At 41.0% G+C, this 20,289-nt stretch overlaps 6 protein-coding genes and 1 non-coding gene across 10 annotated transcripts; 5 read left to right on the top strand and 2 right to left on the bottom strand.

Moving 5' to 3' along the window:
* Window positions 1-43: 43 nt before the first annotated feature.
* On the top strand, window positions 44-2,328 carry LOC105455397 (diphthamide biosynthesis protein 1). The gene is made up of 5 exons (XM_011698691.1): window positions 44-448; window positions 541-966; window positions 1,026-1,333; window positions 1,420-1,803; window positions 2,084-2,328. The coding sequence occupies exons 2-5, from the start codon at window positions 654-656 to the stop codon at window positions 2,309-2,311; spliced, it is 1,233 nt and encodes a 410-aa protein (XP_011696993.1). The 5' UTR covers window positions 44-448; window positions 541-653; the 3' UTR covers window positions 2,312-2,328.
* Window positions 274-345, top strand: Trnaq-uug. The gene has a single exon. It is a non-coding gene; the product is annotated as a tRNA-Gln (tRNA).
* A 726-nt stretch (window positions 2,329-3,054) lies between the features above and the next one.
* On the top strand, window positions 3,055-4,510 carry LOC105455395 (class A basic helix-loop-helix protein 15-like). 2 transcript variants are annotated; one of them, XM_011698689.1, is made up of 3 exons: window positions 3,055-3,258; window positions 3,447-3,687; window positions 3,884-4,510. In XM_011698689.1, exons 2-3 carry the CDS (start codon window positions 3,463-3,465, stop codon window positions 4,202-4,204), a joined length of 546 nt encoding a protein of 181 aa, XP_011696991.1. In that variant the 5' UTR covers window positions 3,055-3,258; window positions 3,447-3,462; the 3' UTR covers window positions 4,205-4,510. The 2 variants fall into 2 exon arrangements, with proteins under 2 accessions (XP_011696991.1, XP_011696992.1); XM_011698690.1 differs by having other exon boundaries at window positions 3,430-3,687.
* Window positions 4,511-4,906: 396 nt separating this feature from the next.
* On the bottom strand, window positions 4,907-7,007 carry LOC105455394 (DNA polymerase delta subunit 2-like). Of its 2 annotated transcripts, none has more exons than XM_011698687.1 (6): window positions 6,600-7,007; window positions 6,224-6,525; window positions 5,938-6,157; window positions 5,627-5,864; window positions 5,262-5,554; window positions 4,907-5,185 (listed from the first exon to the last, which is right to left on the bottom strand). In XM_011698687.1, exons 1-6 carry the CDS (start codon window positions 6,766-6,768, stop codon window positions 5,061-5,063), a joined length of 1,347 nt encoding a protein of 448 aa, XP_011696989.1. In that variant the 5' UTR covers window positions 6,769-7,007; the 3' UTR covers window positions 4,907-5,060. The 2 variants fall into 2 exon arrangements, with proteins under 2 accessions (XP_011696989.1, XP_011696990.1); XM_011698688.1 differs by having other exon boundaries at window positions 6,596-6,745.
* Window positions 7,008-7,104: 97 nt separating this feature from the next.
* Window positions 7,105-10,144, top strand: LOC105455393 (probable pyruvate dehydrogenase E1 component subunit alpha, mitochondrial). 2 transcript variants are annotated; one of them, XM_011698685.1, is made up of 7 exons: window positions 7,105-7,560; window positions 7,738-7,755; window positions 8,018-8,254; window positions 8,346-8,564; window positions 8,654-8,902; window positions 9,109-9,357; window positions 9,479-10,144. In XM_011698685.1, exons 1-7 carry the CDS (start codon window positions 7,510-7,512, stop codon window positions 9,662-9,664), a joined length of 1,209 nt encoding a protein of 402 aa, XP_011696987.1. In that variant the 5' UTR covers window positions 7,105-7,509; the 3' UTR covers window positions 9,665-10,144. The 2 variants fall into 2 exon arrangements, with proteins under 2 accessions (XP_011696987.1, XP_011696988.1); XM_011698686.1 differs by lacking the exon at window positions 7,738-7,755.
* A 405-nt stretch (window positions 10,145-10,549) lies between these two features.
* Window positions 10,550-12,789, top strand: LOC105455392 (receptor expression-enhancing protein 5). The gene is made up of 4 exons (XM_011698684.1): window positions 10,550-10,816; window positions 11,258-11,490; window positions 11,574-11,712; window positions 12,142-12,789. The coding sequence occupies exons 1-4, from the start codon at window positions 10,690-10,692 to the stop codon at window positions 12,183-12,185; spliced, it is 543 nt and encodes a 180-aa protein (XP_011696986.1). The 5' UTR covers window positions 10,550-10,689; the 3' UTR covers window positions 12,186-12,789.
* Window positions 12,774-18,653, bottom strand: LOC105455496 (armadillo repeat-containing protein 4). The gene is made up of 10 exons (XM_011698865.1): window positions 18,619-18,653; window positions 18,242-18,542; window positions 17,817-18,020; window positions 17,484-17,570; window positions 17,069-17,317; window positions 16,311-16,742; window positions 15,186-15,590; window positions 14,550-14,771; window positions 14,053-14,168; window positions 12,774-13,738 (listed from the first exon to the last, which is right to left on the bottom strand). The coding sequence occupies exons 1-10, from the start codon at window positions 18,651-18,653 to the stop codon at window positions 13,705-13,707; spliced, it is 2,085 nt and encodes a 694-aa protein (XP_011697167.1). The 3' UTR covers window positions 12,774-13,704.
* Window positions 18,654-20,289: the final 1,636 nt, after the last annotated feature.

Here is a 20,289-nt window from a genome sequence, read left to right as displayed (position 1 = left end):
GATGGGTAAAAGGTCGAGTCGATAAGGAAGACGAAAGAAAGATGGCAGAAGAGTTTATATTTGAAGATTGTCGATATTTGTATTCCACTCGAACGGGCAGAAAGTACGAGCATGTTATTAATTCTGTGATACTGAGATTATTTTTTTTCGAAAATGAGGTCTCGTACGAGACGTATTTGATAAATTCTTTTTATAAAAAAACGATCCTCTTCGTGGTTGTATTTTCAATATCTTTACGTAAAGACGGTAATATAGAGGAGCTCTGTCAGCGAAGGTCCCATGGTGTAATGGTTAGCACTCTGGACTTTGAATCCAGCGATCCGAGTTCAAATCTCGGTGGGACCTGACAGAAATTTTGTTTTTTTTATTATTTTCATAATTCCTCCTATATTTTTTTGCTCAACAAAGATAAATGTACTTGCATTGAAATCTACAACTCGCACGCGCGGTAAGTTCCATCGATATATCGCGATGCGTTTTACAATTCCACATGTTCACTCTGCCCATAACCTAATCTTAACCTCAATCTTAACCTTGCAGTTTCTATTTATTTGCGAGTTAGCACTAATTTAAAGGCAACATGACATAACGTTTACGTGGACCACGTGCCGAGATATTTTTCGCGATTTCGATCGACCGCGAAGGTCGAGGGGATGGCCGAGCAAAGCGATTCCGTGGTGGTCATCAAGGCGAAGCCTGTTCGCAAGGTCTTCAAGGCCCCCACGAGAGCCAGCAAGATTCCCGAGGAGCTCTTGAACGATCCTCTATTGAACTCGGCGATAGCGGCTCTACCCACGAATTACAATTTCGAGATACACAAGACGGTATGGAGAATCAAAGAGGCCAAGGCGAAGCGAGTGGTTCTCCAGATGCCGGAGGGTCTTCTGATGTATGCGACAACCATAGCTGATATCATCGAGGACTTCACTGAAGCGGAGACCGTTATTATGGCCGATGTCACATACGGTAATAAATAAATAAGTGATCCCTACGCTTTCAGTGTCCTATAGCGTTGCCTGTTGCAGGAGCCTGCTGCGTGGATGATTATACGACGCGAGCGTTGGACGCGGACTTCCTGATCCACTACGGACACTCGTGTCTCATACCCGTGGATCAGACCGTTGGTATCAAAGTGCTTTACGTGTTTGTTAACATAAAGATTGACATTTCGCATTGCGTGGATTGCTTGAAAGTGACTCTACCGGTTACCACGAAGATAGCGCTAGTCAGTACAATACAGTTTGCCACAATGGTGCAAGCGGTAGCAGCGGAGCTGAGGAGAGAAGGTTACGAGATCTCGGTGCCGCAGAGCAAGCCACTTAGCCCTGGAGAGGTACAATACATTATTTTTTTATGTGTTGTAATTATTTTTCATTCTCTTAATCAATAAAATATGATATTGAGCAATGGCTTTCAAAGATTTTAGGATGTACGGCACCACAAGTCCGCTGCGCCGATGCGGTGATGTACATAGGGGACGGCCGTTTCCACTTGGAAGCCGCCATGATTGCCAATCCTAAGCTGAGGGCGTTCAAGTACGATCCGTACGCCAAGAAATTGACCGAGGAGTTTTACGATCACGAGAGAATGTTGAGGACCAGGCACGAGGCGATACAACGTGCTGTAGAAACCGACAAATATGCTTTGGTGCTTAGCACCCTGGGCAGGCAGGGCAGTCCTCGTGTACTGAGAACCCTGCAAAATAGAATCGAGGCGTTGGGAAAAGAAAACGTCGTGATATTGCTGTCGGAGATATTCCCGGACAAAATCAAGCTGTTCAAAGACGTTGACGCTTTTATACAAGTACGATCTCTCGCGAGAAAAACGTATCAAATTGTTAAAAAAAAAAAATTTACTCATTTTCCTTCTCTCTTTATTAGTATCATCATATTTAATTTATAAGAAAAATTATTGTAGGAAGAATTTTTGAATTAAAAATCGTAAATATATTTGAGAGAAATGCATTACTTCAAAAAGAACTACGAGAGAAAAAGGGAAAGTGTTCGATCGAGTTAATATAACTTAATATGTAGCTGAGAAAATTTGTGTCAAATTGAATTAATGTCGGTGTACTTTATTCAAGATCGCGTGTCCACGATTGAGTATTGACTGGGGTGTCGCGTTCGAGAAACCATTTCTCACGCCTTACGAAGGCGCCGTCGCTCTCAGGATGGCGAATTTCGACAAGGATCGGCCGTACCCGATGGATTTCTACTCTACGATCAGCCTCGGGCCGTGGACCGCTAATCACAAGGAGTCTGAATTAGAAAAACCCGATGCCTGCTGCGGTAAATGTAAAATGGACAAATAAAGGAATTGAATGCGTAATGTTCGAATTCGTCATGTTTGAAATCGTCGACCCGTTAAGTCGAATGCAAAATCTCTCCTCCCGTTTTTTCCACCACGGTTGCTCATAGTTCCGTCTTTTTTAATAAGTTTTCCATCAGACGCGATGTAAATTCGAGCAGGTGCATTCGAGAGCTGTCCATATTAAACCCCCCGTCATCCCTAAGTTGTTGCTAGCGGAGCGATAATGGGCAGATAGGAGGGTCCGCGTGGGCGCGAATTACGTCATACGCCCACCTGTAGCCCGCTCACACATAGACACGGGAATACCGTATCTATGGGGTGTGCGAAGCGTAACGCCCGTTACGCGCTTTTTCCACTCGCTTCTTTCTACGGGAGAAAGAATGTTAAAATGTAAATTAAACACATTTAGCTGGAATATTATTCCAATTTGTTTACAATACATATCGACGAGCGTGTAAAGAGTTTTGTAGAAATAATAGATGGAATAATCACCGCGGGTTATAATTGATTTGTACAAATCAATTTCTTAATCGGAAAGTATTGCTTTGAATATCGATGTATTTGTTATTCTTTGTTATTAAAGAATATATTGTACGAAAACGAAAAACGATGAATACACGATATATCGATGAACGTATGATAAAACGACCGATGCGGGCGAAGGAGAGGACCACAGAGTACATGACGAAATGCCGGGGGTGGAAGGCGGCGCCGGCCGCACCCCGGCGTCGCGACGTCAGTCGTCGTTCCAGCGTGGCTCAACAAGTACACGCGGCGCCCAGTTTCCACGGTTTCAAATTTTGGAAAATCTTGACGTGACTTGTCATACAATTGTTCGCTGCTAAAATGCATTAAATCGACGAGTACGGCACGAATTGTGTGAGTAAGATCGTGAATCGTCGAATTCCGTCAACCAGTCAACAATCTGAGCGTCAACATTGGTAAAAAGTAAGTCCATAGAACACGTCAAGCGTCTCAATTTTATATTTTCGATTTTTTAATAAATTCTTAATCCAATTCTCTTTGCTTACGATTTCGAGTACAATAAATAAAAACATATTAAGAGATTTAGAAAGACGTTAAAAATTCTATTTTAAAATCGTGATCAGTGAGATTTAGTTATATTGTTTCACTAGACGAAAGGAATATACTATGCGGTCTAAGGTGACGAATGAAAATACCTGGGAGACAAAATGGACTACGGAATCGTCGCAGAGCGGTAGGAGCCTGCGGCGAACGACGAAAAAAACGGAATCTTCGGGGTTGAGATTGTCAAAACCCTCGAGAGGACACTCGGCACGGGAGAGAACTCTCAGGAGGCTGGAAAGCAACGAACGCGAGCGTATGCGGATGCACAGTTTGAACGATGCGTTTCAGGTGCTTAAAGCTATTATTACATATCATCATCTAAAAACTGACAAAATAATAAGGAAGATTGTTATGTGAAGAAATATCTGTAATAACAAATATTTGTCTCTCTGATATATTTTCCGAAAAGCTCTTTTTCACATTACACGTACAACGTTTTATTCATTTTATAAGACACATTCAGTGAATTCTCTCTTCTTTCTAGTCCCTGCGCGAAGTGATCCCGCACGTAATCAAAGAGAGACGGCTCTCGAAAATCGAGACGTTAACGCTGGCTAAAAATTATATAGTGGCCCTTACGGACGTGATATGCGCCATGAGAAGCGAGGACCGAGGATCGGAGGATCAGCAGACGAGCGGCTCTGAACGTCAAGATTCGTCGAACGGCGAGCAGCGATTGGAATCGACCACTATTCGCGTCAACATTCCCGTTGCCTCCAGATCCTACGGATCGGAGACTCAGAATTTTTATCAGAACACTCGCTCGCGGTGGGAGAAAGACCAGGGTAACGTTACAGGCCTCTGAAAAGTTGAAACGGCGCTAACTGATATCGAGACGAAGGACGAACTGAGATCTCTTCAAACGGCATTTCGACTAGTCTTCCCTTCTTTAATCGTGCATGCGTTTACGTCTTCTAAAAAGTTCCAATATCCAACGCACTTGTGCAAGTCTTATTGAAATTAACGATGTATCTTTATGACTGATATATTAATCTAAGAAAACTACTAATTGTATGTGCCAAAGAAAGATAGTATTCATCGCAGAAACGAATAAAAGAGAGTATTATATAGATATTAATAATAATAATGTTACCGTATTTTGTTTCATATGGAACATTATTAAATTATTTTTCGATAACAATGTAAAGAAAGAATTATTTAGAGAAATATTATATTAATATATATATATAAATGTTCATGTATGTGTGTGAAATTTTAAACATTGCATAAACTTTCATATACTTTTGCAAATAGTTATGAAATAGCTTTTGCGAATGAGTTATGAAATTATAAAATCTTATTTATTTATTATAAATTACTTTACAAGAATTTTATATATTCTTTTACATTTTTATTCTTTATTATAAGTTCATTGTGATGTGTCATTAAAATATATACAATGATAAACGGGCTACGTAATTGTAATAAATAAATATATATTTATTATACATATATATATATAAAGTATATGTTATAACATATATTCAGATAAATAAATTTAATTATATATTTAAAAGACTTGAATCAAAGTTTTAGATTAATCTTCTAGACTCCTTATGTGGAGACATTGAATTATTCGAATGCTTCATTGCAATGACAAATGATACAATTATTATGCACAATTGTAAACAATTATTTTACTTTCTATATAATACAATTAATTATGTCAGACCATCGCCGAATGAAATAAGCTGTGTCGTCAGGTCTTGTAAATTGACTAGCACCGCTGTTTTTGTTTCCGAGAACTTCGGAACGCATATTAATCGCACCGCATGCCCCTCGTCAGCTGTACACATGAATTATTTCGTCACAAAAAAAGTTGATAGTCGATAGTCGATCAGATTAAAAAAAAAAATTACTACCTGTGACTAATTTTGTATCGTATTCATCCATATTTCCAGCGAAATATATGTCCGGCAGTTCGTTCATAACGAACGGATCGTTTTTGAAGAACGGATAAATCGGCAGCGTGTCGGGACCGGTTGGAGCGTAATGCCTCCAGATCAAGGTACGCCCCAACCATTCCAACGGCGACAGCTCGGATAATCCAGCGATTTTCATGATATCCACGATTGGCCCGCCGCAAGAGCCGGCTACGACACGACCTCCGATATTTGCGATCCAAGGATTAGTCGCGCCGTGCATGCTTTTAAACCTGCATTACAACTAAACTGCATTACGCAAAGTAAGTTCGACGAGCGAGGCTTAAAAGCGTATCCGCCGTTACCTGGCCGACTTCTGTAAAGTGCACGGATGGAAGGGTTGCTGGGGCATGCTGCTGTTGCAAGTGGGATCAAACTCCCCCGGCATCAGGACGACGCAGCAGCAGTTGAGGATATCGCTGAGGAAAGCGTCGAGCTTGTGCATCGCCATTAAGTCTTCCTTGATCTTGAGCTGATCGTGCGACTTGATCTCGTGATAGCCTTTATGGTTGAATATTTTCGCAGAACCGCGAACGGCGTTTCCTGCGCAATTATTTATACATGAACTGCAACACGTCGGTAAGTCGGGAAACATGAACATTTTCGATGTTCGTACCAGCGATAATGACTCTCGTAATTACCGCTTCCTCTTTTTGCGCATTGGAACATCCCGCCATTCCGGTTATCCATTCCGAGAGTAAATCCAAGCTAAGCCCATCCGTGTTGTTAACCAAATCTAATCCAGATACTAGCAGGATTTTCCCGTGTTCCACCAACGTTCTACCGCTCGAGCCGGAAGGCTTCGGGCAGTACCCTGGAAAACACCAATCCTCCACCTAGGAGCAAAGTCGAATATCAGCAAATTGAAATCCCGCCTGTAGACCAATTACGCGTGTATATACCCAAAATGTGCCGTTGTCCAATTCACGGCCGAGTACCGCGCAGACGAGGCCCGTGACCACTTCCCGCGTATCCACGTGATTCCCTACCAATCTTATGCGCAACGTTTCATCCTCCAGAAATAATTTGTCGTCGACGGACGCGTAATTGTTGCTCGGCTGAGCCTCCAGCTGCAGCTCCTTGCTGAGGTCGCGCAGCAAGGAAGGTTTCAGCTTCTGATCCTTGTAGAGCACTCCTACCAAAATGTAAGGCTTTCCCGGGCTTTCCAGGGTCAGACGTGAAACCTCGACGTGTGGATGGTCGGCTGCAAACATACGTGAAATGGAATAACGTGGATAAACGCAAGATTCTGGACGTTACAAACGAGTTTTTACCTACTCCATTTCTGTTTCGCTCTCCGCAATGTATCCTCCCGCAAATCATTCAGCCTCGCTGTGTATATATTGAGAGAATCATCGTCGTATCTTCTCTCCGCTAATTTAAATCTACCGAGGTCTCTGAAGGAGACAATTTTCCGGTCGTATTCGCGCGAATCGTCGACTTCCATTCCTTTCAGGTTAGAACTTAATTGTTTCTAATTTTTTCTAATCACGATTTTTCCTAATCACGTTCGTGCAATAAAATCGCGGACATCACTGTTAGTGATGACTACGAAAGAAAAGAATGTTTGAAGGAGCGTACTATTGCCTTTCATTGTTTTCCGCGTGTGTGTGTATGGAAACACCCGTGTTTTGAAAGAAACATATGATCGCTCCTGATCGCTCCCCGCCGTTGCGCCACGAAGTGTAGGAAGTGCAGTCAAATGTCACCCCATTCCGATAACGAGATCAGCTGACGAGGCCAACGATCGGTCACGATTGGGTATTGCGGCGCCCATGAGAGGGAAGAGGGAACAGTGTCGGAACTTTAGCTTGCGTAAGCGCGAATGGGAAACCCGCGAACGTGGCGTTAATAACATTTAACTTTTTTTCTCATCGTGATATGTCACGACGTAATTACAACGTGAAATGAGAAACGAGGGTGAAAGGACCGGAAGGGATGCGTCTGGCAAAATTCGTGTCCTTCGCGCCCCGAGTGCCCCGACTAGAGCCGTTCCTGGAGCGGAGCTGCACGTGTGTGCACTTCGGCGGAGCATCTCCGTTCGTGCCACCATCTGGTCCGTGTCGACTCGTGTCAGGTGAAGGTGGTTTCACGGCGCACTACTTCTGCTTCTGTATTATAGACCCGCGCGGAGGCGATAAACGAGACCTGCTTCCATTGTTGACCTCTTCCCCCCCGTTGTTAAGAAATGATACCGAGCTGCCTCAGGAACGTCGCCGCGCGGTCGTCACGACGAAACGTAAGTGCCCACCGATGATCGGGCGACGCGTGTGACCTCTAAAACACGCCGCGTCGATCGCGTTTTTTTCCGTGTCAGGGCCTCGTTACGAATCCCAGACATCTCTCTTACTTGCGACACCGTACTGACATATTTCATGAGTCTTCTTCTTCTCTCGATATCCCGCATACTCGCCAGTTTGGAAGCTGGAACGAGGTAATTATCAGCCGCGATTCGCGCGGTCGGCTCGCATAAAACGCCCGCCGTTTTTGTGTTTGCTTTACTTCTCGACTCGATTGATGTTAACGCAAAACGCTCAGAACTTTGAGCTTTTCACTAGTGAATGAACACCACTGATTCACGAGATAACGTAAACTACACGCTGACGCACGTGTTTCAGTCACATTATATATATATATTTTTGCATCGCCAATTTGCATCAGACGGGTACGCTAATTGGATGCCGACACGTTTCTAGGTGGCCTCGTTTTTCTTGAGCAAGAAAAATAGCTATGCCACCGAGGCCTCCTTCGAGACCAAGCCTTTTCGCCTGCACAAACTGGAGCACGGCCCGTCCACCCAGGTTACGGTGACCCGGGATGACGCTATCCAACTGTTCAAGCAGCTACACACGATACGTCGTATGGAAACGGCCGCTGGCAACTTGTACAAAGAGAAGATCGTTCGGGGTTTCTGTCACTTGTATTCTGGACAAGTAAAGACATTTTTTTTTTGCATATCTTTCTTTAGATATTTATTTAATTGACGCAAAATTTACCTCAATTTTTGTGGCATTTCCTCGGCAGGAAGCTTGCGCGGTCGGCATGAAAGCCGCGATGAGACCGCAGGACGCCGTGATCACGGCTTACCGCGCGCACGGATGGACTTATTTGATGGGCATAGATGCGTTCGGCGTCTTTGCGGAACTCACGGGCAGACAGGGCGGCAATGCCAAGGGCAAGGGTGGCTCCATGCACATGTACGCTAAGAACTTTTACGGTGGAAACGGCATCGTCGGCGCCCAGGTTCGCGTTAATCCTAAAATTCGACTTGATATCGCTTTAATGTTAAAATCCGTTGAAAATATCTCAACGCTGTTTTCCGCTGCAATTAGGTGCCGCTGGGAGTTGGGATCGCCTTCGCGCAGAAGTACTTGAACAACGGCGGGGTTTGTCTGACATTGTACGGCGACGGCGCGGCCAATCAGGGACAGGTGTTCGAGGTGTACAATATGGCTAAGCTGTGGGACGTGCCCTGCATCTTCGTCTGCGAGAACAACGGATACGGGATGGGCACCAGCGTGGAGCGTGCCGCGGCGAGCACGGAGTATTACACCAGAGGCGATTATATTCCCGGGATATGGGTACGTTATCTCCCGTCTCGTAAAAGATTCGTGTTTCTATTTATTAGGGGTGGTGCGTTCCATTTAACGCTCGCAACGCTCTTGGAGTCATTTCATCCTTGTTGTTTGTTAAATGTTAAACAAGGACGAGTAATGCTCGTTGCGTTGCTCAAATGGAATGGCACCTTTAGTTGAATTTGGATATTTACGGTAAAATCGTATTACAGGTGGACGGAATGGATGTGTTAGCCGTGAGGGAAGCCACGAGATTCGCGATCGAGCACTGCACGTCCGGCAAGGGGCCGATGATCATGGAGACCGTGACGTACAGGTACAGCGGGCACAGTATGTCGGATCCCGGAACCAGCTACCGTACGCGGGAGGAGGTGCAGGAGGTCCGGCAGACCCGGGATCCCCTGACCAGCTTCAAGGAGAGAATCCTGAATTCCAATCTCGCCACTGCGGACGAGATCAAAGTCAGTCGACGTCTGTTTAGATTTCGCGATAAATATTTTGCGATAAACGTATTAGTGATTTATGTCATTGTTATCCGAAACGATCTACATATACGCGATATCTCTTTTTCCGTTCCTGCAGGCAATAGAGGGCGCAATCAGGAAAGAGGTGGACGACGCCATGAAAGCCGCCAAGAACGACAAGGAGATTCCGCTGAACGAGCTCACCGCCGACATTTACACGCAGTGTCTGGAGAAGGAGATCCGCAACACGACACCCTTCAGTCCTTTGTCGCACGCCAGATTAGGGCCAGCCGTAAACGCTTGAAACTGCTCAAAGATTCCTGAAATCTTGTACATTTTACAGTCACGTGCCACGTCCACAATGTTCATAGACCTACAAACACTAGTTGTATAGAAGCCGCACACGATTCTTTAATTCGAGGATGTATCATATTATTTCGTCAAAGGAGAACTGATGATATTGCTAAAGCAGATTAATTCGAGCGCATTGCGCGCACCGACGTTAATCTTATAATGCTCCACAATGCGCGCGTAATATTTACAGTCAAACACGACTTGTGACGTGTTAAAGATCCACACATTTTTAATTGACAATCTGGAGAATTGAATTTATTTACCTAATCTATAATTTATATGCATACTTCCGATAGGAGTAAACCACGAAAACACAGGATCTTTTACAGGATACGACGTGCGCATAAGCTCTGAGCTGTTTGTTAGTGTTAATAAAAATAAAAAATCTGTAAAAAATAAAAAAAATACAAAAAATAAATATGAAAATAAATTTCTTTGTTATAAAAACAAATGGAATGGTTATGAAGAAAAGAAATGAGAATAAATTCTGTTAAGTGACATATTTTTGAATAGCATCATTTTATTCTTGTTCACCAAATGTTGAACAAAGATAAAATGGTACGTCATGCGTGAAAAACGGGAATGCAGCTACATTGAGAGCAGAGAGAAATCTGAGAGAGGACATGGCCCTTTGGCCTTTAGGGCGGCATTTTGAGGCTTTTGAGGTAAATAATCTTTTTGGGTAACACACCGTACCAGGTAAAAGGCCGCGCCGTCATGTTCTTTCTCATTGTCAGGTAAGTCAGGTCTCTCTCCGATTGAGAGTCGCGATTCCCGAGCTGCGGAGTCAGATGAGTCGAATAAGGTACGGTCGAGAAAGAAAGAAGCATCGAACGTGCCTCGATCGGTCGATATGTCGCACACGTCGGCCATATCTCTCTCTAGTGGGGCGAACAGGTGTACGGGTTAACCAACGCTGCACGCGCGCACGGGTTTCGTCGAAGGACAAGTTTAATCCGCGAGAAGGAAAAAAAAATGGCCCGAATCGTCGCCGTGAAGGAATACCTCGAGAAAACGTTGAGGGACGAGAGCAAGCCGTGGACGAAGTTGTTCGTCCACGCGGAGGAGAAGACCGGCGTTGATCGCCTGTACATTTTTGTCGGTGAGTCCGCCCGGCGGCGGTGTAACGCGTTCACGCGGATTCCCCAGTCATTCCTATTGATTGGCCGGCTCCGGCAGTGCGCATTTAGATATAATTATTCATCCGCATGTTAATGCGGATCTCGTATAGCTTCTCGCGGCTCGTTATCGCGCGCTCGTTACGCAATGACGGGCTCCACGTCTCTTTTTTTTCCCCTTTTCCTTTCCGCGCGAGACACGTCTCGTTTCTCTGTTCGATAAATAACATTTTCGAGACCCTGCCCGAAAATCCGCAACCTGTTGATCGTTGCTCGGGTCAATCGTATAATGGAATGTCCCGTAATTTTCCGCCTCGTTGCGCTAAAATTTCCGCGAACGGCGACACGATGAATTTAAATTTAAAGGAAAATTTCAGAGAAATTACGTTATTATTATTATTTTTGTTATTTGTTTATTTTGGTAGGATCATTGATACTCCTGGCTGTATACTTGGTATTTGGATTAGGACAACAGCTAGTATGTAATATAGTCGGTTTTGTTTATCCTGCATACCAATCTATGAAAGCGTTGGAAAGCCCCAAGAAAGAGGACGACACGAAATGGCTCACTTATTGGGTGGTCTTTGCTGTATTTACCATCGTAGAATTCTTTTCCGAGTATATCGTCTGCTGGTTCCCAGTCTATTGGCTATTCAAGGTAATAACCTTAAAGGCATTTGTCTCGCAAAGGCAGATCCCGTTCGAGAACAAACATTTATAAATTATGAATTTGTTACGCAGTGTATATTCTATGTATGGTTGATGGCGCCAATCGCTGAGTACAATGGTTCCTTGATTCTATATCGCCGTATCATCCGTCCAAAGTTCATTCAGTATCAGCCTGGATTAGACAGACTTTTGTCCAATGCACGTGACACAGGTAAGTGACCTTTACCTTTTATCAAATGCAAAGCTTTTAAACACAATGAAAAGGAATAGGAAAAGGGAATAGAGAATAAGAATGTCAGTCTATCAGAAACTGTGTATTCTGCAGTATACAGTTTCAGATAGGTTGAAATTCTTATTCTCTGTTCCCTGTTCCCATTTCTTTTCATTGTGTTTAAGGCTTTTGGCTTGTTCTACGATACGTTGTATGTCATAAGTGACAAACTGTAAGAATTGACATATCGCAGCTGAATGTAAGAATATTCGATTGTGATTGGTCAGTTCTTACGGCTTATGACTCAACATACGACATATTGTAGAGCGGGCCTTAATCGGGCTTCCCGAAAAATGTGGACTGATACGCCAGAGGAATATTTGAGATACAAATCGAAGCAGGAATATAAAGATTATATTATTCTTGCAGTAGTCAAGAGTGCAGCGGAAGCGTTGACCACCAAGCAAGAATAAAGCTGTAAATCAAACAAATAGAAAGTCCATTTGTGTCTTTCCCCTTTTTACTCATTCCTAGCAAAGAGAGAGCGTGAATTTTGTGCTTTACCGAATATTATCGAGTTGTTACATTAACGACTACAAGAATGAAGAAAAATGCCAAACAGATAGAAATTTTGATTATCCTAGGTACAATAAGCAACTGTCAAGTGAATCAGGGAAAACCAAAGTTGTCCAAAATTGTGAATAGATAGTAAATACGGAAGGATATGCACGAATAAAAAAAAGCCTCCCTCTGAAAATAAACCATTTACAGTATAATAGCCTGTTTTCAAAAGTAATGTGATTAAAAAGAGGTTTCAACATGGAAAGATTTTAGCATAGGTGTTTTATTTTCAGATAAGCTCGGTTTATCATTTATAGTGATTTCGAGCCAATTGAAAATAAAACTTGGAGTGTTTTTGTATAATAGGATAGGTCTGGTCCACATATTTTTGCCATTTCCATAATCAATGATGATATATACGTGTGTTAAAATACTTTACTTTTAGAGGAAAGTTTCACCAACATCAAACTGATGATCTGATTTATTTGTCTTTATTATTATTATTATTTTTTTTTTTTTTTTTCAAAATAACCGTTCACTCAAATATATCACTGATTATATGTTGATAATGTTTCAACAATTTTTTATCTTAAAATATTTACGGTGTCTCACAAATTGAAATAGATAAAATCAATGTTGGTGAAACTGGCTTTTACTAGGTATGTTTTACTACTAGGTAAGTTGTTTATCAGGTATTGTTGATAAGAAGCTGGTAAGGATGATTTAAATATTTAAAAATATAAAAGGTGCCCCCAAGGTCCAATCGGAAACAATATATGATATGTTCAGATACGTAAAGATACGTCGATAAATCTAATTTAACTAAAAATTTAAAATTTTTGATGACAAATGTTGCCATCCAATTGTTATACCGCGATAAGGCGAAACTTCTCTGAGAATCAGGAATTATGCCTTCTAGTTAATTCACGAGTCGTCAATAAAACGACGCGCACAAAATAGCTTAAATTTGTACATTATATATGTAAGATTGTAACTTGCATGCGATTGTCGTTTTACGTTTATATAGTATATTCTCTATCAACATCCTCAAATAGCTTCAATTTTGAGATATAGAGAGAAACAAGCTTAGGATACATGTATATTGCTCAAATTAAGCCATTGTCTTATACAATTTAATAGTTAATAACCACATGTCCGACCAAGTCGGTGTTCCATTTGTGAATCTTATGAAAGTCTAAAAATAATTTTTTCTGTATCTTCCGTCACTCTTACAGTTCTTCATAATAATACAGTGTTACCGATTGTTATTGAGAGGAGGATATTACGGGTTTTAAACAAAATTGTAAATTTAGAAATATTGACAAAAATTATAAACCACTATACACGCACTGCAATAAATCTGTGTTTATTTTATATCACTTCCTCTTCTTCCTACCTCATTTTCTCTCTTTCGCTGATAACTCATGTTATTCACAAACGGAAATCGATTTCCTGTAACGAGCTCCTGCGGAAAACCCAAATGATTACGTGCAGCAGTTTCATTAAGTAGTAAAATCAAAACAATTAAAATAATTTAATCCTGAAGAGCACAAATAGATATATTATACATATATAAGCGCACAGTATTAAGTTTCCGTAAATAAATTTATGGACGAAACGAATATCCGTTTCAGAAATATTTTATCCAATATAAATAAAAATTATTTGCCGATATTTATAATTACAAATAAGAAAATAAATATTGATTAATTTCAATTTAAATTGGATTTCTGAGTTGTGCTCTTTAGAATTCAAGTTCATAAGGTATAAAAGAATTACATTTCTTTGAAGTGGAATTTCTCTGCTGTCAACGCGAGTTTTCTTATGTGACGAATAGTGGATGCAGCTGCGATCTGTACCTCTGGATCGTCCGAGCCCACCAAACGCAATACGTGCTGTTTGAAAATTTTGACGTTTTTATACACTTTATTAGGATTTCCGTAATTTATCGTTTATCATTGAGGCGATAATTAATCAAATTGAGTTAAAAAGACATAATTCCAAATATATGGACTTCTATGTTTTTCATTGAGCGTTCTATTTATAAAATATTTATAAAAATATCTCTATCGATTCGTAGACTGTTATAAACATTTACAATGATTTAATTTATAGCCGATGGCTATAAAATGTGTTTATATTTGTGAGAAAATGTCCATTTTTTAAATAAGCCATTCTTTTTTAATTTTGAAAATTTGATTTCGTAGAGTTACGGCCTTTTAACATCGAGCAATTAATGTCACGTATATGCAAGAAGCATATGAGCTTAATTATACCTTGATAACGCCGCAGGTGTGCATGGTCACGCAATTTAAGGGCTCCTTGCTCAAATGGTACACGGCAATGCAAACACCCTTCAACACGTTCTTGTTCTTGCTGGTCATGTAATTAACGAGCGGCGCAACGGCATTTAGTTTACCAAATTCGTAACTATTCCGATCCCAATCGCAGCAATAAGCTATCGCCAATGTCAGATTAGCGCGCAAATTCTCATTGTCCTTAAAAAAAAAGTCATCCGGTTATTGCGCAATATTTTGATTAAATGGTTTAATAATTAATAAAATATTTAAATGCGACTGCTTCTCTGCTATTAAAAACAATAAGTTTTTTAAGTGTCCTAATTAAATCATTAATTACGACACTTGACTTTCTGACAGCAAAGATATAAACGATTATATAAGGAACACACTGACATACACGCGCGCATCATATTTTATTCCATATATTTTATTATATTCGCCAAAAAAATTATATATAAATTGTTCGCTGACTTATTCTGTAATGTCTGTAAAAACAAAAAGTCATCGCATTCTCGCGAATATATTAACGATTTGTCTTTTTTCCCCACGAAGCAGCCGCATTAAATAAATAAAAAAAAAAGAAATTATTGTCACGAGCAGTGCTGAACTAACAGTTTGCACAAGAGCGGCCAATTTGTTCACGACGCCGTGATCCGTCAGGATGCCCAGGTTCTCAGGATCGGTAGCGATCTCCGCGATCATGGCGCAGACCGCGCTGAGCACCTCCGTGTCCTTGCTCTCCAGCAGACTGACCGTGAGCTCCAAGCCGCCCACGAAGGCGCGCACCATCTCCGGCGAGTCCTTGGCGTGTCGGATGCAGGGTACCAGGGCGAGACAGGCGTTACGCTTGACCACGTCGCTGGAGTGCTTCAGCAGGGACCAGACCAGTCGCACGCCGTCCAGCCGGTGCTCCGAGTCGTTGATAATGTCCATGCATCTCTCATCGACGGCGCACTCTTTCAGCACCAGCGGCACGTTCTCCAGTAATGGCTCGTACGTGGCGCTCAACAGTCTAATCTGCAAGGGTCCCTGAAGCACTCATCCTGCGGTATCGCCAATACAACAGGGAGTAACGAGGAAACATCGATCGTCGCGGAAACGGCGTGGCGCACGTTAACTCAATTAATCATCGGTTGCGGTACTCGCGAACCTTCCAATTGCGCATCCAATTTTCGCCTCATTTGGAAATTATCTCTCGTATAAACTCCAGTGGGACAATTACGCGTAAAATGGGACAACGCAGCGATATTGCAGTAACAAGATTGATAATCTTTATTAAATTGTTAACATATACGATGAGAATTTATTTAACAATTGCTCGTTGAGGATCGTTAAAAGACTCACGAGTATCGGTTTCGTTATGTCGATTTGAATATTTATTCTGAATACCGGAGGTATTCTACTCTTCTATCTCTACATCGAATCTTTTAAATAATTCTTTTTTTTTACGATACAATATTCTAATCATTAGAACACATGACACGATTAAATGCGATTTAGTATCCAAGCATTTTTACATAAAAAATTAGCTTTTATATGGAAACAAAAATTGATTCTTCATTGCGTTACGTCTTTGAGATCATCAATGTGTATGCATTCCGTTATCTATAAATCCGAATGTACAAGCATGCAGAGTTCGAGACGCAGACAAGCAAAGTTTGGTCCAGAGAGAGAGAGAGAGAGAGAGAGAAGAAAATTAAGGACAGAAGTGTACTCCGGACTTTGAACGGTCTTTACCAGTTTCGGTAGACCCTCGTTGGTCCTCAAGACGTCCCTGTTAGCGGGATCCTTACAGCATTCGGCGAGGGCGCCCACGACGTTGGCCAACACCCGTTCATCCTCGTTTTCCTCGAGCAGGGGCACCAGCGACGCTACCAAACCGTTCTGATTGAATCTGACAATGTTCTCCGGACTGATGGCACACTTCCAGACGCCGCCGGTGACCGCGGCCAGCAGGCGCTTGTTGGCGTGCACCTCGTCGCTCTGCACGAGTTTGCAAAGTGGGTCCAGACCGCCGGCTCGACGCACCATCGTCCGAGTTTCCCGATTCGAGGCGCATTTGAAGATGGCCAGGGCGGAGTTCTCCTTCAGTTTCACGTTCTCGTTCTTCAAATGTCGCACCAAGTCGTTGATGATGCCCACTCGCTCGAACATCTCTCTAAAAACATTCTGCAGATACGCGATCAGTAAGTATACGACATTACAGCTACGCGGAAATAATTCCAGTGGAAATAAGTTGTTTAACCGATTTTTCATTACGACCGTATAAATGCGACAATAGATTTCGAATAATAGATAATCCGCGATATCGATGTTTAAATGAAGTTGATATTTAATTCTCGCGATTTTTCTTTGTTTTTTGTATAAATGTATAATCATGTTTTCCACAATCTATTTTCATCATCTCTATACATTTTTCAAATCAATTAAAACGACAGACGATTACATTATCGTAATTAATACTGTTTAATTATAGAGAACAAAATTCAATAAACCAGATCAGCGCACTGCTGCACGATGCCCATCGTGGGTACGATCAGTTGAGTGTGTTTCGATCTCAGAAAACGCGACATCAAACGAACGACACCGTATTTGCGAAGCTCCTCCTTGATCTTCGGGCTGCTGCCCAAGGAATCTAAAACCTTGGCGCAACCTATGGCGACGGCCACGAGTTCTTTGTTGACCTCGCTCAATTCGTCATACGACCGGCGAAGAACTTCATCTGGCACATCCATTACGTCTAACTGTTAAATAAAAATTTAAGAGTCAACAGATCGTCATGCTGGCCACATTGAAAAAATATGTGTTTCGATATTTAAACATCGTATACATTATGTATATGTAACAATTTTGAAATAATCTCGAGACAACTCATTTATTTTCTGTTATTCGACAATCAATATAACTTACTATGAGCGATATTCCGCCGCGAATTCTGATCTGTTTTCTGGCTTTTCGAATACGAGCTATAATGGCCATTAATTCGGCTGCTAAAATCTGAGAATTAAAAATTAATTGTTAGAATTAATATTATATAATATGATTTAAAACAAAGTTATACGTAATAATAATAATAATAATAATAAGTAAAAACATTAAAGATTTTTCGGGTTTCAACATTTTTAGCTTGACGGAAATTTTTGTCGACTAATAAACCAATCGGATTTTAAATGAAGCGTGGCGGATAAAAAAAGCTAGTCGATAAAATCAAAGGAGTTATTGTGACAAAGGTGAACGAACGACCTGGATATCTCTGGCGGGATGCTTCAGCATTTCGATTAATGGCGTCACAATGTCCAAGTCGATTAAATATCGTTTCATCTCCGTAGAAATCGCGATTTGCAATAGAACCGACAACGAACCGTTCTGACACTTGATGTCGGTCGTTTCGAGAAGATTCACTAGAACTTCGAGACCGCCCATTTCTTGAATGGCCTTCTGTATAATCTGCACTATCACAAATAAATTCGATCATGTGGAGTGGATGCGAAACAAAGAGATTACTTTAAATTGACGAATTAAAAAATATATGAATGAGAAAGAATGTAACAAAATAAAAAAAGCGGAAAATGAGTCTACATATATAGAGTTACTGATTTCGTTATATAAATAATTTTGGCGGCTTCATACGATAAAGTAATAAATCTTTTAACAGAAATATAACGAACCTTGTCGGTGAGATTGTAATCCTTCAACAAACACAAGGATACCATAGTGGCGGTCTGGTTGCCGGCCTTCATATACTTGATGAGCTTCTGTATGTGCCAGAATTCGGAAGGCACTTCCCGATGTTCTTCCTGAAGATATCTGGCCTCGTCCTCGGCGTCGGACTCCGGCTCGTCGTCCGAGCTCTCCTCCTCGGCTTTCTCACTGACAAGACGAATTCGAGGTCCATAGGGTTCGCCGGTGAGCAAGGACACCTGCTTCGGAGGCTCCGGCTCGGGGGTCTCCACAATTTCCGGCTCTGGTCTACGGAAACGGATTTAATATTTCTTAGTCCTACATTTTTTATTTATTTTTTGAAAAGATGCCAATCTCATTTTACTTCTCCGAAAAAAAAACAATATATAAAAAATACATAAAGAACTAATATAAGCGATCTAAAAATTACTTAATTATCTACAAATTATTACGTTGTATATAATTGATTACTATGGAATAAAATCAACAGTAACGAAAACGTAACTATAAAATATTCGTCTCCACGTGAATTCGTGTCCGTTTGCTTACTCAGTACGTTCCAACTCCTCTAGCACAGCCTCTTTCTTCGGCACGCTCTCTTTCCTCTTTCTCGGAGGCATCTTTTACGGCGAGCATTAAGTTCGTGGTCAATTCTCTCTCAGAGGAATACCGAAAGAAGAAAAGAAACTTTTTCTCATCAGAAAATATTCGTCTTTTAGCTCGAAGCTCTGACTATCCCCCTGTCGCTACAGCGAACTATCGATCAAACAATTACTGCCAATTTCGCAGTCTTGTCAAAAATAACGAAATTTTCTCGCTTATCGTGAAAAAAACAGAAACGAGATATCAGTGATAGCTTTTGCGATAATGCGGTGAGGCATCTGAAGTAAATCCCTTTCGAATACGTCGTGTCTATTTGGCAGATATCATATTTATAAAATTTTCAGTTATATTTTCAAGGAGTCATCGCGAGAGCATTCATTGTCGCTCGTGAAAATGTCACGTGAATTATCGACAATGTGCATATCCATGTGACTGCGGAGGGATTTATAAAATAATAAATATACTCTTCGCGAGATTTATTTATAAAATAATAAATATACTCTTCGCGAGATTTATCCGACCACACGAAATCGATCCGTTTCGCCGGGAAGAAGATTTGCGGGATGGAGACGAGCGAAATCGCGTCGTACAATAATTCGAGCTCGGTGAAATAAGCGACACGGCGATCTTCGCCAAGATATAATGAGTAGGAGTTAGAGGAGGAGAGATACGAGGAGGGACCGATCGGTGACAACATGAACAAATGTTCGTCGTGCATATATACGCCTCTCCGTTCGCCCTTATTCTATTCATGCTCTCGTTGTGCGCCTGGCTATGCGTCTGCCGATGGGGATTCGGCTACAATTTGAAAGACCGAGAAGTAATTATATAATTAACTATATAGGGCTTCTAAGTTTGGATATCCAGATATTAATTCGGATATCCGAGATCGGTTTAGATTCGAAAATCGGATTATTCGGACACGAAGAGAATTTCCTTTAATCGTGGGACAACATAGTATTTCAACAAATTTCACTGTACACTACAATAAATTTTACTGTGCACTACAATAAATTTGTTGTAGTATATATTTTAAAAAAGTAGTGTAGTATATATTTTAAAAAATTATATAAAATTCATCGAAATATACTATGTTGTTCTACCATTAACATATATGATTTTCAGAGTAAATTTTTAAATAAAATTCTCTCCGTGGATTATTCGGGTAATTCGGATATCCGATTTAAGTTCAGATCCAAAGCTGAATTCGCCATCTGAAACGCGCTTCCGTCAGTTATACAATATTATAACGTCAATAAAATATAAATAAAACTCGGGAAAAAATTTTTCATATAAAAACATATATAAATGTATATAAATACATAGAAAAATTTATAATTATATATAATTATACATAATTATATGCGAAACATGTTCATACATATGATCCATGTTTCTTTTTTTTTGTAAAATTATTGTTTGATACAAGAAA

This window comes from Wasmannia auropunctata, unplaced genomic scaffold (assembly GCF_000956235.1).
Source record: "Wasmannia auropunctata unplaced genomic scaffold, wasmannia.A_1.0 LD335903.1, whole genome shotgun sequence".
NCBI classification, from domain to species: Eukaryota; Metazoa; Arthropoda; class Insecta; order Hymenoptera; family Formicidae; genus Wasmannia; species Wasmannia auropunctata.
Note: the sequence above shows the minus strand (reverse complement) of the source record. Positions and strands in the feature narration are given on the sequence as shown.